The 17,781-nt window shown below is 36.9% G+C and overlaps 1 protein-coding gene and 1 long non-coding RNA gene across 4 annotated transcripts in view; both read right to left on the bottom strand.

The window, feature by feature from the left end:
- Positions 1–401: 401 nt before the first annotated feature.
- LOC114460027 (uncharacterized) lies at positions 402–3,429 on the bottom strand. Its single transcript, XR_003673518.1, has 4 exons — positions 3,393–3,429; positions 3,120–3,189; positions 2,019–2,102; positions 402–746 (listed from the first exon to the last, which is right to left on the bottom strand). It is a non-coding gene; the product is annotated as an uncharacterized LOC114460027 (long non-coding RNA).
- A 4,663-nt stretch (positions 3,430–8,092) lies between these two features.
- Positions 8,093–17,781, bottom strand: part of LOC114460023 (nuclear RNA export factor 1-like) — a 102,595-nt gene continuing 92,906 nt past the window's right edge. Inside the window, exons 3-7 of one of the 3 annotated variants that reach the window (XR_003673508.1) lie at positions 12,236–12,305; positions 10,962–11,010; positions 9,618–9,686; positions 8,388–8,563; positions 8,277–8,306 (exon numbers count right to left, since the gene is read on the bottom strand). Coding sequence is in view for 1 of the 3 variants with exons in the window: in XM_028442066.1 (XP_028297867.1) it covers positions 8,142–8,170; positions 8,246–8,306; positions 8,388–8,563 (266 nt within the window). In the remaining 2 variants the exon portion in view is untranslated. Of the gene's footprint in view, positions 8,171–8,245; positions 8,307–8,387; positions 8,564–8,825; positions 8,985–9,617; positions 9,687–10,961; positions 11,011–12,235; positions 12,306–17,781 lie in introns of those variants that run through there. The other 2 variants (XR_003673509.1, XM_028442066.1) reach the window with 2 other exon arrangements.

Below are 17,781 nucleotides of genomic sequence, written 5' to 3'. Positions count from 1 at the left end.
TCCCATGGTAATGTGTCGTTCAGTTCCAAATTATCACTTGTGGAAGCTCCATCATTAATTCCGTAGTGGTTTGGTGATTCTGAATTTCTGAACAGATCCTCAATGGCCTGACTCTGTTCATTGTCAGTGAGATCTACCACTGATGGTTGGCTTATTTCATGATCACCTGCCTCCACTCTTGAGGGCTGCTGTCTTGTTGTCTTCTTGGTGCACAGATAAAGTCGCAGCATTCTGACTTTGCTTTGGCTATACAACTCGTCTACTGTATTGGACACTTCAACATGTATCTGTGAGCTCTCAATATGAGTTGAATAGTGTGAAAGACTTTTGTTTTTTTTTGATTGGCCTTCTGGGAAAAAAAGATTTTCAGCAATACCTTTGATATTTGCCACTGTTTCGTCTTTGTCAATAGAAATATGCCTCGTTCCTCCACCACTTACAGCCCTCACCTGTTTGTACCTTTCCTCTTCCTCATCAAAATCCATCCAGCCAACCTCAATTCGTCTCAATTTCCGTTTGGCATTTGTATTTCCTGCCCACTGAGATAATTTCTTTTTTGGAGGCATCCCGTCAGCTCCAGACAGTCTTTGTCGTAGCTTTGAAAGTATGGATTCTTTTCTGGATGGTGATTTTTGCGACAGTGCTGCTTGTCTGCAAAAGGCCACAGTGGAGACTCTATCTCCAACTTTGGGGATGTACTTTGCCAGGTCACTGTCTGTCATTAACGGAATGACAGTTTCATCAATCTGTAAAAACAAAATATACTCCAAGTCAATAAATAAATGAATTAGAACATACTAATGCATAATATAGAATGCCAATGAATATTTAAAGGAAGTTAAGAATATAGGGCTCTATTCTCCTGTTTGGACTTAAACGCCTTTTTGCGCTTCTCTTCTACGCGTATTCTCCGGTCCAAGCTGCTGACACGCCCACCGCGCGTAAAGAGCCAAAATGCGTACATGTGTGAATGAAGGCGGGTTGAAAGAAAGGAGGCGGTGATGTCATTTTTTTGGGCTGTCTAGAAATCACGGAACCTGGAGCTTTCCCAATGCTTGTGAATGTCATTGAAAATTATAAAGTTCACTTTTAATTTGAAATGTCTTCGTTGATAAACAGTATAACAGGTTGATTTAATCAGACCATTGATCAGATTATTGCAGTGTGACTGAGGATAGGCCGCATTCTGTCCGAGTCACAGTTAAAATCTCTCTCCTTGATCATCATCGTCATCATCATCATCATCGTCATCGCTGTAAAGCGTGATGGAGTTAGATGCGCTGGAGATATGAGGAAATAACGCGGTCGCAGAGCGTCCTGCTTTAATACAGAGGGATGTTTACAGTGAAACAGAACTATTGGCTTCCATAATACACAGTTTTAAATATAAATAGTTTAAAATGACCTGAGCTGAGCCTCATTAATATATGCGTGGGAACAGTTTGTGGTCCATCCTGATCTGCATATGCCAGCTTGTTTCATTTTGTAGTGGATCAAATTGTGACTTTACGTTGGATATAATATGAAAATAGTTGAATCACTGTGACCAACGTGGACAGAAGTCTGTGGCTGTCAGAGTTTTAATTAATCGTGCAGCAGCATCTGAGTGATCACAGCAAGTCCGTGTGGCTTCAAATGTAATTAAGTCCATATTTCTAGTGCAATATAATGTTTCACCTCATTTTATGTAACTACTTTTGATAACATTAGCTTTTGATAATGATGCAGATATTTTTTCAGCATGAGATGACTGAGAACTATTTTAAATTAATGTGTAAACAGTTGATTTTTTGTACATTTGATTACATTAAAAATGAAAACGTAAATTTTTTAGATTGTGCATCTGAATTTGTGCATTTAGCCAATCTGTTCTGGTCTGACCATGTTCTACACAAAATTTCAACGCACGCACGCACGCACGCACGCACGCACGCACACGCACACGCACACGCACACGCACACGCACACGCACACACACACACACACACACACACACACACACACACCCCCTCCCTTACATTTTCATCTTCAAGTTTCTGGATCACATCTTCAAGTTTGCGCTCCATCAAAAATTCTCGCAGCTGAGTATCCATAGTTGATCACTAAACCACAGGAAAACAAAATTAATTAACAAGTAGTAGATTTTTGAAAATGAATGAATTAAAAAATTTATTAAATTAAAAAAAAATTAAATTGGGCTTTAAGCTTTTATTGGTCATGTATATGTTGTTACACATATATTGAAATGTGTCCTCTGCAATTTAACCTATCCCTGGGGAGCAGTCCTAGCATAGTGGCCCACCACCATACAATATGAGAAAGCACACAATATACAAGAGGATATATCTGCACTTTGTACTGTTTCAATTAAAATTCATTAAAATAATGTGTTGCAGCCTATGTGGAAGAGAGTAACCAATTAAAAAAATAATATGCTGTTCCAATACTTTAAAGATGCTTATCTTGGGAGAGCTGACCACAGTGTCACAATTCCCATCTTGAATATAGAAAGTGAATGTCAAAAGACCATTGCTAGAGATGTTTTTCAGTGTTTAATGACATATAACGTTTATTCAAATACACAATTGTGCCCACGGTAAGACCATTTATCCATATAATGTGATAATATAATATATACATATTCAATTATATATCTCTCTTACACACACACCATGGTGACCACCTCCAAACCAGCAAAGACAAGGTTGTAAACAAAACTCTATAGACTCATATTATTATGCATGAATTGAGTTTGACTGAATACAATGAGTTGAGCATTTGTCCACTTCAGCCTAAAAGCTCCCCAAATATTATTAAGGGAAGATGATTCAGTGTCCATCCAGTCATTTAATTTGGGACTTTAGTGCCGGTTCACGGTAGGAGCTTACGACTGGGTTGCCGATCACCCGGAACTAAAACAACTATGACCCCGTCTTGAAGCTAGCAAACAGTGGTTGGCCGGAAAGTTTTCAAAATAAAAGCAGTTTTAGTAACATGCGCTACACATGCCAAAATAATCATTAAAAAACGTAGCACACCGGTGTCACGGTCTGAGTTAGCATGGTTTTAAAAGAGAGACACCTGTGACACGGAAAACTCTGGCTTTATGCTCAACATACCTCGCTTAGTAGTACACGCCTCAGCTCTGCTTGAGAAGTGCCATGTGTGTCCACGCCAGGACTGCAGCTCCTGCAGACACGAGTTTACGGCTACATTATTAGCACAACAAACCAACGTGTAGTAACAGGATGAGGATAAAAAGTTTGTAAGTTTTGTGAGACGTCAGCAGATAGGCTACCCGTTGTAACAAAGTATTAAACATAAGCCTAAATAACTGCCAAAATGCGGGATAACAAGATATTGACGTGAACAGAAAAAGAAAAGACACTCACCTTAAGGACTTCAAGTAGGCTGCAGTTTCTTGAGAAGGTGCGCTCGATTTTTTTCCCCAGCTGTCCAGGAATGTTATTAATATTATTATTATTATTTCGTGGGCACATTATACCTATTTCGTGGCCACAAATTAGTATTTTGTGCGCACGAATTAGTATTTCGTGCGCACGTTATACTTATTTCGTGGCCACAATTTAGTATTTTGTGCGCACGAGTTAATATTTTTTTTTACCATGTCATGTCTGGGGCTCCGTACGTTTCATATATTTATATATATTTAAAAGGGCAGACACAACAAAGACTGTCAGTTGCTCTCATGGTACTACAGTTATTTTTTTTAAAGTTATTACTAATTAATGAGATTAATACTGGATATTTATGAAAACATAAATCAGATAAAGTATCTTCTTAACTATATTTGCTGTAGTAAATAGAGAGCCCTAATAAAGACTGTCCACAGGGTTATTGGTGTTATTGTTGACGCTTCCTTTGGGGGTGTGACTTTGTAGACGGTCCCTGCCCACTCCTTAGCTCATTAACATAAAGTGTGTTTTTCTGTAGTTTGTTCTCTGTGTTCCACTGAGTACACACAGGTTGTTCCACCTTTACATCGTCACATATTGATAGAGAAATGTGAGTGTGAATGAAGTGGGTCACCAGTTAAACTAGTCTCCAGTGTGTGTGTAACAGCGGATGAATGTGGTGAGTGAGTGAGTGAATGAATGGAAACACACGGAGTGTTCTAACCTCTTCCTTCACAGAGCACACATCTGAAAACTCCTCCGTTTCTTCTTCTCCGCTTTTCTCCATCTTTGGAGCAAACATTCCGTCCCACACATGGTCGGGATGACGAAGCTCCTCCAGCACAGCTTTCCTCCTGCAGCCTTCATCATCATCATCATCACTGTCCGTCTTACTCATACTCAGCTTCACTTTCCTCAATAATATTTGTTCCTTTTCCTCTTCTTCTTCTAGTTTAACGGTAGTCATCATCCAGCTCTGTCCGTCCTCCATTTCACCGCTTTGTTCCTGACTCTAGCTGGTTGCCAGATACAACCGACGATTCCCCGCATGAAATATGTTGAATATCCACAGAAATGCCTCAAAAACCATCCGATCATCATCCAAATAAAACATAAATATCACCTTTAACCAACGTTAAACTGTTTAATCACTAAGTTAGTTATTTTATAATCTCACAATTAGCGGGAAAATAGTCAACCTGGCAACCACTCAACTGTTGCGGTGACGTCACAATCAACTTTTTATAAACTTTATGACAAACCAGTCAGAATAAATGTGTTTAATGGTGATTTAAGAGTGAATAAAGTAGTTACAGCCTGAAGGATTTGGTCTGTGGATGATTTAATGGATTTCAGAGGAAATTTGTTGGGAAGTAATTAAATTATGATTAAATTATGATTGGTTTGTTCTCTAAAACAATAGATATTGTGGAAAAATATTATACAAGCAGTGATAGTAAAGTCACTGTAGATCAAATTAAATCCACAGTTGCTTTTATCTTATTTAAAAAAAAAAAAAAAAATCTTTTTGTTTTTTTTAAGGAAAATAAATTATTTAAGCAGGCATTGAACCATGATGTTTTTCTTCTAACTTTGAAAATAAATTATATTTTAAAAGCTATTCTACGATGGAGCATTGTAGTCAGTAAAAAAAAAAAAAACAGTTTTCCGAAAAAAAAAAAAAATTTTAAATCCTTTTTCCGAATCAATTTTTTTTTTTTTCCGTTTTCCGAATAAAATTTTTTTTTATCCGTTTTCCGAATTAATTTTGCTTTGAGTGTCTGTGAAAAGCACCAAATGAAATCCAATGCGTCATTAATATTATTATCCAAAGGTATCCGTGAATTTGCTGTAGTATTGTAGTTGTTAATGAATTCAACCAGGACTCTAAGCTATGCTTTATGACGACTGTGTCCTCTAGAACTAAAGTATCATCTTTACCTGTCCGTCACTCATGTTAAAGTTGTGCCAACTGCAAATCATTAATATCTTTATATTTTAATTTGAAAAGTAAAAATCAATAAATGGATGAATATCCAGCACTGTGGATGACACCATTGTGATGAACTCTGACCCGAAACCAGTCTCTGTATTAAAAAAAAAAAAAAAAAAAAAAAACATTACGAGATAATCCCCACAAGAAAAAAAAAATTAATTCGTTAAACGGATTTAAAAAGAATAATAATTAATTCGGAAATGGATTTTAAAAAAAAATATTCATTTGGAAAACGGATTTTTAAAAAAAATTAATTCGGAAACGGATTTTTTTAAAAAAATATTCATTTGGAAAACGGATTAAAATAAAATATTAATTTGGAAAACGGATTAAAAATAAATAAATTTGGAAAACGGATTTAAAAAAAAATTAATTCGAAAAACGGATTTAAAAAAAATAAATAATTTGGAAAACGGATTTTAATTCGGAAAACGGATTTAAAAAAAAAAAATATTAATTCGGAAAACGGATTTTTAAAAAAAATTATTCGGAAAACGGGTTTTAAGAAAAATAATAATTCGGAAAACGGATTTTTAAAAAAAATTAATTCGGAAACGGATTTTTAAAAAAAATTTTCATTTGGAAAATGGATAAAAAAAAAAAATTAATTCGGAAACTGATTTAAAAAAAAAAAAATTAATTCGGAAATAGACTTAAAAAAAATATTCATTTGGAAAACGGATTAAAAAAAATAAATTCGGAAAACGGATTTAAAAAAAAAATTAATTCGGAAAACGAATTTTGAAAAAAATATTAATTCGAAAAACGGATTTAAAAAAAATTAATCCGGAAAACGGATTTTGAAAAAAATATTCGAAAACGAATTTAAAAAAAAAAATATTAATTTGAAAAACGGGTTTAAAAAAATATTACTTCGGAAAATGGATATAAAAAAAAAAATTGATTCGGAAAACGGATTTAAAAAAAAATAATAATTTGGAAAACGGATTTAAAAGAAAACTTAATTTGGAAAACAAATTTTAAAAAAAAAGAAAATTCGGAAAACGGATTTAAAAAGAAAATTCGGAAAACGGATTTAAAAAGAAAATTTGGAAAACAAATTTTTTTTTTTTTTTTTACTGACTACAATGCTCCATTGTATGGATCAGAGGTTCTCAACTGGTCTCACCCTGGGACCCACATATTACCACAGTCATTAAATCGTGACCCACTTTTTTTTTTTTTAGAATTCAACCAAACAAATGTAGTTTTTCAAAAACACATATATATATATTTTTTTTTTTTTTCAAAAATATATAAATCTATATCATGTGCAACATGCATTTCGCAGAATGCCTGTCAAAAATGTTTCTTTCAAATTAAGAGACAAGTCTAAATGAGAGACATTAGGTATTTATTTCTTTTTGACTAGCTGTCTGCGACCCAACCAGTACAGGTTCAAGACCTACTTTGAGCTCCGACCCACCAGTTGAGAATAGCTGACGTAGATTACCCAGTGTTTACCAGTTATATAAATAAATAGATTTTTCAAGCCTTTTTCTTTATCTACAAACCTTTTCAAAATAAAATAGTACCATGCTGACTTTGTGATAAATAGTAAATAACACAGTTTAAATAAATCCAGTGATGTTTGGTTGAACCTGAGGAATTATTTACATTTTATTGACAGATATTTTAACTTATTTTGAAAAACAACAGGTTTTGCCGCTGGGTGGCGCTGCTTTATATACTTGGGTTGGACGGACACGCCTCCGTTTCTTCTTCTCCGCTTTTCTCCAAGTTTGGAGCAAACATTCCATCCCACAGGTGGTCGTGATGATGTAGCTCAGCCTTCATCATCATCATCATCATCATCATCACTGTCCGTCTCACTCAGCTTCACTTCCCTCCATAATATTTCTTCTTTTTCTTCTTCTTCTAGTTTAACGGTAGTCATCATCCAGCTCTGTCCGTCCTCCATTTCACTGCTTTGTTCCTGACTCTAGCTGGTTGCCAGATACAACCGACGATTCCCCGCATGAAATATGTTGAATATCCACAGAAACGCCCCAAAAACCATCCGTTCATCATCCAAATAAAACATAAATATCATCTTTAACCAACGTTAAACTGTTTGATCACTAAGTTAGTTATTTTATAATCTCACAATCAGCGGGAAAATACTCAACCTGGCAACCACTCAACTTTTGCGCTGACGTCACAACCAACTTTTTTTATAAACTTTATGACAAACCAGTCAGAATAAATGTGTTTAATGGTGATTTAAGAGTGAATAAAGTAGTTACAGTCTGAAGGATTTGGTCTGTGGATGATTTCATGGATTTCAGAAGAAATTTGTTGAGTATAAATTAATTTATGATTAAATTATGATGGTTTGTTCTCTGAAACAACAGCAAAAAATCTAATTAATAAATATTTAATGAGCAGTGAAAGTAAAGTCACTGTAGATCACATTAAATCAACAGTTGCTTTTACTTTATTTGAAAAAAATGTTTATTAAAAAAGAGAATTAAATTATTTAAGCAGACATTGAACCATAATGTTTTTCTTCTTCCTTTGAAAAGAAATTATATTTTAAAAGGTATTAACTTTGATTTTAGTGGAAAATATTCGGAAAATTAATTCGGAAAATGGTTTTAAAAAATGAATTCGGAAAATGGATTAATAAAAAAAAAATTAAATAAGTATTCAGGTCAAATATCTGATCAAACGCTTCACATGAGTTCACTTTGACTTTATTTAATACAAAAATACAAAGATGTTTTACTTTAGGAACGTCTGGGATCTTTCCCGCCGTCTGAAACAGAAACAGTTGCTACTTTAGACATCAGCACATTTAAACCATGACGTAGATTGTTTAGAGTCGTGTCACCTTTAACTGAGTGAAGATATGTGCTGCTTTGTTCAAGTCCCACTTGTTGTCCTGCAAACACCTGCATCACACAGACAGTGTTTACCAGTGAGCTGTGACATTCATCCTAGTCTGGTAGACGTCATTAGGAGAGGACACCTACTTCAGGGACCATTCCAGGTTCATGTCTGACTTCAGGGAGAAGGTGCTGAGCATCTCCTGCTGTGGGGCAGTGAGGGTGGGCACTGGGCTGGAGGAAGGGGGCGGGGCACAAAAGCTCTGCTGATCTGCTCCGTTGTAGCCATTCTGATGAAGAGCTGGTCGTTGATGATGCACAAACTGTTCAAGTATGAACGAGGACCACAGGGTTCAAAGGTTAGAGACTTTCTATGGTGTTAATATTACAGTAATGTAGGTCACACCAAGGCTGTGTCCCTATAGTCCCTCCTATCTCCTTTCCTATCCACTGTCCTTTAACACCTGGAAGTGTTTAAGTGGTGGCTGTGATAAAAGAGCGTTTTCTGAGGAAAGGAGGCGTGGCCGTAGGATCATTACATTACCTAGTGGAAGTGCATCTGATGGTCAAAACAAACGTGATCACCTTTTCCTAACTCCTCTCCTAACACCTTTCCTTAACTCCATGACGTGTAGGCGTTTACGTCCACGGTGAAAGAGATGATGTCATGCTGGGTTTATGGCAGCTCGTTGAGGAACGCCACCACATTCAGTCGTGTGTGTTTCAGCAGACGGAAACGCATCACTAGGGCAGTTAAAAAACAAGACAAACATCAGGTGGGCTCCATCATTACTAGGGTTGGGTATCGGTTACTACTCGCTACTTTTTCAACGCTTCTGGTGCAAAATCATTATTTTAAACTAACTTCAAAATATCAAAATAACCTTTTATTTCCAGAGTCAAATTTAACACATTTAACTCAAAATAACAAACAAATAAACTATTATTAGATAAACTTCACATCAGCGTTTCCCACACATTCATTTATTTGTGGCGGATAGTGTCACGCACCTTCTTTCAGTGTATGTGCTACGGTTAGAAATGAGGCCATTGATCAATGATCTGAGCAGCGGCAACAACGTCATGTGTATCAAGTAATGTGGGGCACCGACATCTTTGTTCTTATTGGGCCCGCTTACTAGCGTTTCCATGGGAACTGGTCCCATTGTCGTTCCAGGTTTCGGCACCCAACCCTAATCATTACATCAGAGTCAAAGCAGCTTCTCTGTGTGATCACATGGTCAACAATTAGCAGGAGAAATGAGACGTTCATTACAGAAAAGGCTTGAATCTAAAAATATAGTGGCTTCTATATTCTTGTACTTTGACAAGTGACGTTTTGAACACAACAGACAATTCAGCATCACACTGACTAACCTTACAAGGTGGGCTAGTGGTGGGTGTGTCCACATCAAAGCCAATGGGTGGGGGGAGGTCATTTCCATCCTGATGAGGGACAATATACAGTTTAGTACAAGTTGGAAAACATCAGTTCATCTGGTGAATATCTGGTGTTATATGAAACATAACATTCTCCTTAAAAACCACTGGAACAAAACACAAACTAAACTCAAGGTACCAGAACAAATCTAATCTGTGACCTCTGAACTAATCTGGTTGGTCCGTGTGGATAAAAACAAAGTCAATAAATATATAGTGACTGGTACATCGTACTCAGGTCCAAAGCTGTAGAACTCATTACCACACAACTTAAAACCATATCTGAGTTTAAAATGTTCACTTCTAGGGTTTAGTCTGAAAACAAACCAAAGTAAATAACACTGAGTCTGTGTGAATGTACGTGTGATGGTGTGTGTATGTGTGTGATTGAAAAAGTTTTATACAAATGTTGTAATCATGTATTTTATTATTGTAAATTGTGTAAAAAGGCCCAACCAGGGACATGAGCTGTGAATTAGCATTAGCTAGAAGCTCTTTATGCGTCACATCAGCTGTAAACCTTTATTGTAACTATGTTGATTACATCGTCTCTGAAAAATAAAGAAGTAAATATTTGGGGGAATAAACCTATTTAATTATTTGATGATTTTTCATCTTGTAAACAACTACAATGAACTGTACTTATAGCTGCTAGATGTGATCTTTTTATTTATTTATTTTTTTAATCAGATAAAGACATACTGTATACCTCAGATTAATATACTCTAAATGTAAAAGCTTGAAATTGTTGCTTGAAACTTTATTTCATTCATATCAGGATTTCTGAGTGGCTCCATTTATGTTGTGGTTTGTCCCCATGATATCACATCACTACGCGAGGTATTCAATTTCAGCTGAATATATAGAACTTTCTGTGTAAATACACTTCCACCACTGTTTTTACCACAACATTCAGTCTGTGAAAACACTAGAATTGTGTTGGGAAGTTTATTTGACAGAATTAAGTAAACCTCTATCCTATTCTATGGGACTCCACATCCCACAATGCAATGTGCAAAACTCGGAACAAACTTTCAAGCTGCAATTACAACTTTTTTTTATTATTTTGCCGTGCAATTGATGTTTGAGTTATAGATCTATGGAGGCCTACACCATGTCTTTGATCTGATAGATAATTATTGTTCACAGCAGCTTTAACACAACTGATAATTGACTAAAAGACTTTAAACACTAAGGTCCTCTAGTATCAACACTATGGTGGTAGAAATGAAGAGTGAGTGACCATAAACTGCTGATGAATGAATGAGTGAGTAGACCTACCAACTTCAGAAGCTGAGGAACCTTCTGGCACACAGCACTGGTATGTAAACTAAATAGAAAAGCAGAAGAATTAGTGTGAGAATTCAAAGTTGACACAATAAGCTGTAAAACTCAGTAAGACCTGCTGCTCCATTAACACATTCATTTTGTTCACTGCAACACTGTGTAGAACAGCTGGGAGATCACATCTGCATTTAGAAACATCTGTTTCAATATGACCATTTCAGCTTCCTTATTGTTGAGTATACGCTAACATACATGTCTGACCATGTCCCACGTTCACCTGAACGCCCACCCTGGAGTGTACTTACCAGCAGGTAAACTCACCCTCTGCCCCATTTTGGTGATACACACAGATTAGACGTGGCAAAGCAACACATACACAAACACGGTCGACCAGTTTGAGCTGAAAACTGCCAAACAAATGGTTTTTTCTAAAGAGAGAAGTGATACGCTGCTGGGAGAGAGGTGGTTACCACCAGTCTGGTCTTAACTCCTCCCACTCTGGTCAATATGCAGGACAACCAACGAGTCACCGTCACTCAAGAATAAAACAGAGTTTTTTTTATAAAAAATGTTTTTTCTAAGTAATGATCTTTTCATAAACTAGATTAATGGTAGATTATTGAGAGTAAATGTAGCCTAAGAATGATTACAGTCTTCACTGCTCTCTCTTAGACTGAGCTTTGTGTACTGATCACAACCATCACAGGATTTTCAAGGGATTTTCTTGATCATTTTTCAGGCAAAGGCGGAGCTTCAACCTTCCATCCAATCACATTTACATCTGCAGTTTAACATATTAGCCAAACTCTCCACTTCAATGAAAACAAGAGGCTTGTTTTAGGCCAACACCAGACTGTGAGTGGAGGCGGACGCAAACCAAGTCTGTTAAACAGATAAAAGTTTCAACATTCACGTCCACTTATGAAAGAATCCACAAGGTCATCATGAAACAACACAATTCTGAAGATCTTAAATATTTAAACCACATTTTAAGTAATAATAATAATACATTATGAAACCAACTGTAATCAATGAATAATAATTCTAACCACAATAATGTAAACTGTATATAAAAGTATCACCTGGTGCTTCCAGCCTGTTAACCCAGTAACACAAACCATTTAGATTGTGTTTTAAAAAGCAGTGATTGATAAATACTTCCACTATATAAAACAACACATTCACAATCCAAGGTGTTTCCTTTGAGATGTCAAAGGAAGTGGTCAACATTGTGAATAATCTAAGGCCAAAAGATGTGGTGTGGTTACCTGTGTCTGTGTGAATACTGTTCAGATCCAAAGCTTGTTGTGATCCATCAAAACGTTTAGACATGCATTGCTAGAAAAGAGATAAAAACATCTTTAAAACAGTTTAAAAACATTCTTTTAAATCAGGGATGATCATAGTTAACTATTTAACCGTTAACAGACAACAACTTTGACCAATTAATGCTAACATATTACTTTCTGCAAGTCCTAAAAAATAAGATGTACTATTGCATGTATTATTTTACATGGATATTAACATTTGGCTATGGTATTATTATTTAAAATAACTCAAAATGTCCAGTAAATTCATAAACATCATTCCCATAATAAACGTTAAAGAAAGAAAGAAAGAAAGAAGTCTGAAGTCTTTGGTCACGAGTCCAAGTCAAGTCTCTACAAAATAAAAGTCTTCTGTCTCTTCTGGTTGTAATGAACCTTCTGTCATCTGCTGCTATCTGGTCTCTGAAGAATACTGCACAGTAATATCTAAGAAATTCAAAGTATTGACTGTATTATTATCACTCCTTTATGTATTAGCATACAGTACCAGTACTGATTAGTTGGTTGTTATATGATCACTTTAAACAGGCTATTACAATATCAATCATTGATTTGTTTACTGCAGACTCAGCAGTCAGCTCTCCTTTTGTTGTTGGTACCGTCCAGTTTGAAGTTGTTGGAACCAAATGTGATGATTAATGGTACAGCTGCAGGTTGCACAGCTTTGAACCAAGCAGCAGCCATGTTGAAAGTCTCATCTTAATCTGAGCCTTAATCATTAAACCTGATCAGATTCAGTAAACCATTGATGCCTGAGAGGAACTATAGTGACATTAATGTTGTTCTCATACATCTTTATATAACATATAAATAATTAAAAAGGAGCACTCAGAATAATCCATGTCACTACAACTTATATCTATCTTGACATACATTTAGTTAAAAACTAATATTTTCTTTAAGAAATTATAAATATTTCTAAAAAAAAAAACAGAATTTAAAAAATGTATTTTATAGGGCTCTACTTATCCACAGATAAGATATACAGTGGTATGCAAAAGTTTGGGCACCCTTGTAAATGTTCATGATTTTCCTTAATAAATAATTGGTTGTTTGGATAACAAATTCCAGTTAAATTTATCATATAGGAGACAAACACAGTGATATTTGAGAAGTGAAATAAAGTTTATTCGATTTACAGAAAGTGTGCTAGAATTATTTAAACAGAATTAGGCATGTGCATAAGTTTAGGCACCCTTGCATCTTATTGATTTTAATACTCTTAGCACTAATTATTGGAACTCAAAATTGTTTTGGTAACCTCAGTGATCCTTGATCTTAGGGTCTGGATTCTGGTGGGAGGTATTTTGGACCATTCTTCTCTGCAGATCATCTCTAGTTCAGTCAGGTTTGATGGTTTCCGAGCATGGACCGCCCGTTTTAAAGCACACCATACATTTTCAATAATATTCAGGTCTGGGGACTGAGACGGCCATTCCAGGATGTTGTACTTGTTCCTCTGCATGAATGCCTTAGTAGATTTTGAGCAGTGTTTAGGATCATTGTCTTGTTGAAAGATCCAGCCCCGGCGCAACTTCAACTTTGTCACTGATTCCTGGACATTGTTCTCCAGAATCTGCTGATATTGAGAGGAATCCATGCGCCCCTCAACTTTAACAAGATTCCCAGTGCCTGCACTGGACACACAGCCCCACAGCATGATGGAACCACCACCAAACTTTACTGTAGGTAGCAAGTGCTTTTCTTGGAATGCTGTGTTCTTTTTCCGCCATGCACAACGCCCCTGGTTATGCCCAAATAACTCTATTTTAGTTTCATCAGTCCACAGCACCTTGTTCCAAAATGAAGCTGGCTTGTCCAAATGTGCTTTAGCATACCTCAAGCGACCCCGTTTGTGGCGTGTGCAGAGAAAAGGCTTTTTCCGCATTACTCTTCCATACAGCATCTCCTTGTGTAAAGTGCGCTGAATAGTGGAACGATGCACAGTGACACCATCTGCAGCAAGCTGATGTTGTAGGTCTTTGGAGCTGGTCTGCGGGTTGACTGTGACTGTTCTCACCATCCTGCGCCGCTGCCTTTCGGAGATCTTTCTTGGTCTTCCACTTCGGGCCTTAACTAGAACTGTGCCTGTGGTCTTCCAATTCCTAACAATGTTCCTCACAGTTGAAACTGAAAGCTTAAATCGCTGGGATAGCTTTTTGTATCCCTCCCCTAAACCATGATGTTGAATTATCTTTGTTTTCAGGTCATTTGAGAGGTGTTTTGAGGCTCCCATGTTGCCACTAATCAGAGAAGATGCAAAGAGGAAACACCTAGAATTTTCCTACTTAAATACCCTGACTCATGATTGGATTCACCTGTGTATGGAGATCAAGGATCACTGAGGTTACCAAAACAATTTTGAGTTCCAATAATTAGTGCTAAGAGTATTAAAATCAATAAGATGCAAGGGTGCCTAAACTTATGCACATGCCTAATTCTGTTTAAATAATTCTAGCACACTTTCTGTAAATCGAATAAACTTTATTTCACTTCTCAAATATCACTGTGTTTGTCTCCTATATGATAAATTTAACTGGAATTTGTTATCCAAACAACCAATTATTTATTAAGGAAAATCATGAACATTTACAAGGGTGCCCAAACTTTTGCATACCACTGTATGTATACAGGTAGTCTGCAGTGCTGAGTCAGGTATATGCATACAGGTAGTCTGCAGTGCTGAGTCAGGTATATGCATACAGGTAGTCTGCAGTGCTGAGTCAGGTTTATGTATACAGGTAGTCTGCAGTGCTGAGTCAGGTATATGCATACAGGTAGTCTGCAGTGCTGAGTCAGGTATATGTATACAGGTAGTCTGCAGTGCTGAGTCAGGTTTATGTATACAGGTAGTCTGCAGTGCTGAGTCAGGTTTATGTATACAGGTAGTCTGCAGTGCTGAGTCAGGTATATGTATACAGGTAGTCTGCAGTGCTGACTCAGGTATATGTATACAGGTAGTCTGCAGTGCTGAGTCAGGTATATGTATGCAGGTAGTCTGCAGTGCTGAGTCAGGTTTACACTATGCATGCAGGTAGTCTGCAGTGCTGAGTCAGATATATGTATACAGGTAGTCTGCAGTGCTGAGTCAGGTATAAATATACAGGTAGTCTGCAGTGCTGAGTCAGGTATATGTATACAGGTAGTCTGCAGTGCTGAGTCAGGTATATGTATACAGGTAGTCTGCAGTGCTGAGTCAGGTATATGTATACAGGTAGTCTGCAGTGCTGAGTCAGGTTTACAGTATGCATGCAGGTAGTCTGCAGTGCTGAGTCAGGTATATGCATACAGGTAGTCTGCAGTGCTGAGTCAGGTTTACAGTATGCATGCAGGTAGTCTGCAGTACTGAGTCAGGTATATCTATACAGGTAGTCTGCAGTGCTGAGTCAGGTATATGTATACAGGTAGTCTGCAGTGCTGAGTCAGGTATATGTATACAGGTAGTCTGCAGTGCTGAGTCAGGTTTACAGTATGCATGCAGGTAGTCTGCAGTGCTGAGTCAGGTATATGTAAACAGGTAGTCTGCAGTGCTGAGTCAGGTATATGTATACAGGTAGTCTGCAGTGCTGAGTCAGGTATATGTATACAGGTAGTCTGCAGTGCTGAGTCAGGTTTATGTATACAGGTAGTCTGCAGTGCTGAGTCAGGTATATGTATACAGGTAGTCTGTAGTGCTGAGTCAGGTATATGTATGCATGTATATGTATACCTGTATACATATACTTGACTCAGCACTGCAGACTAACTGTTTACATATACCTGACTCAGCACTGCTGACTACCTGTATACATATACCTGACTCAGCACTGCAGACTACCTGTTTACATATACCTGACTCAGCACTGCTGACTACCTGTATACATATACCTGACTCAGCACTGCTGACTACCTGTATACATATACCTGACTCAGCACTGCTGACTACCTGTATACATATACCTGACTCAGCACTGCTGACTACCTGTATACACATACCTGACTCAGCACTGCAGACTACCTGTTTACATATACCTGACTCAGCACTACAGACTACCTGTATACATATACCTGACTCAGCACTACAGACTACCTGTATACATATACCTGACTCAGCACTGCTGACTACCTGTATACATATACCTGACTCAGCACTGCTGACTACCTGTATACATATACCTGACTCAGCACTGCAGACTACCTGTTTACATATACCTGACTCAGCACTACAGACTACCTGTATACATATACCTGACTCAGCACTGTAGAAGCACATGTGGGTCGTACCATTTGCACTGTTTTAAATTAGAATTGTAATTGTGTAATTGATCATTAAATAAAATTATGGTATAATTATAATTGTAACTGTAAAGTTGAGATAATTTACATTGTAATTGCCATGAAAATGTTATAAAATATTATAATTTAGTACTAAACTAGGGAATCATGTTACAGTTCTATGTACATTTCTACATATACTGTATGTAGTTAATAATTATTAAAATATGTTTCATATAATATTTTCCCACACTTTACCATTTAAAATCTATTAAATCTAGAGTTATAGGGACACAAAAAATCCTCTTACTTCCATACCATAAATATTAAAACCTATATTATCATTGATTATGAATCCTAACAAGGAAACCAATAGATAGGAAATACATTAGATGTTAAACATTTGTTGTTAGTGTGTTTTACAACTGATTTAGGACTCGTTAGCATTAAATGCTAACAGAAAGCTAACACAACTTTTATTGTGTATTAACTTTTATTAGGTTATTTAGTCATTGTGATTAATTGTAATTAATCATTAGTAATTAAGAACATAATTGTAATTGAGTTTCTGAGAATAAAAAAAATATTATAATTCAATTGAAAATGTAATGTTAAGTGAAAAATGTAATTGAGGCCAACCCTGCAGCTCAGTAAGAACAGCTGTGTGTGCTGTGTGTCCTATCCTTCAGAATAAAAGTCAACTTCCACGTGGTGGAACCAGTGACCACAGAAGTGTGTGATGATGAAGATGATGGAGAAACGCTCCACAGACGTGAGGCCTTTGGTCAGATATGTGCAGCAGGGACTGAAGGAGACCACGCCCCCTGCTGTCACCATGGAGAGGCTTCAGCTCACTTCCCTGGTCCTCTGTAGACTTCAAAAACCAGGAATGCTTTCCATTCAAATAAATCAGTTAAAGGGTGTGACCTAAACCATTAGCCCCACCCCCTGTAGGTAATACTGAGTGAAGGCCTCAGTGAGAATTGAACTCATGACCCCTGGTTTACGAGACCAGTGCTCTAACCTCTGAGCTATAAGGTGTGTGTGTGTGTGTGTGTGTGTGTGTGTGTGTGTGTGTGTGTGTGTGTGTGTGTGTGTGTGTGTGTGTGTGTGTGTGTGTGTGTGTGTGTGTGTGTGTGTGTGTGTGTGTGTGTGTGTGTGTGTGTGTGTGTGTTTCAAGATACAGAAAAGTTGAAGGCATTCAATGAAATTGAACATTTTAAAAGTTAAAT

This window comes from Gouania willdenowi, unplaced genomic scaffold (genome assembly GCF_900634775.1).
Source record: "Gouania willdenowi unplaced genomic scaffold, fGouWil2.1 scaffold_376_arrow_ctg1, whole genome shotgun sequence".
In the NCBI taxonomy this organism is placed as follows: domain Eukaryota; kingdom Metazoa; phylum Chordata; class Actinopteri; order Blenniiformes; family Gobiesocidae; genus Gouania; species Gouania willdenowi.
Note: the sequence above shows the minus strand (reverse complement) of the source record. Positions and strands in the feature narration are given on the sequence as shown.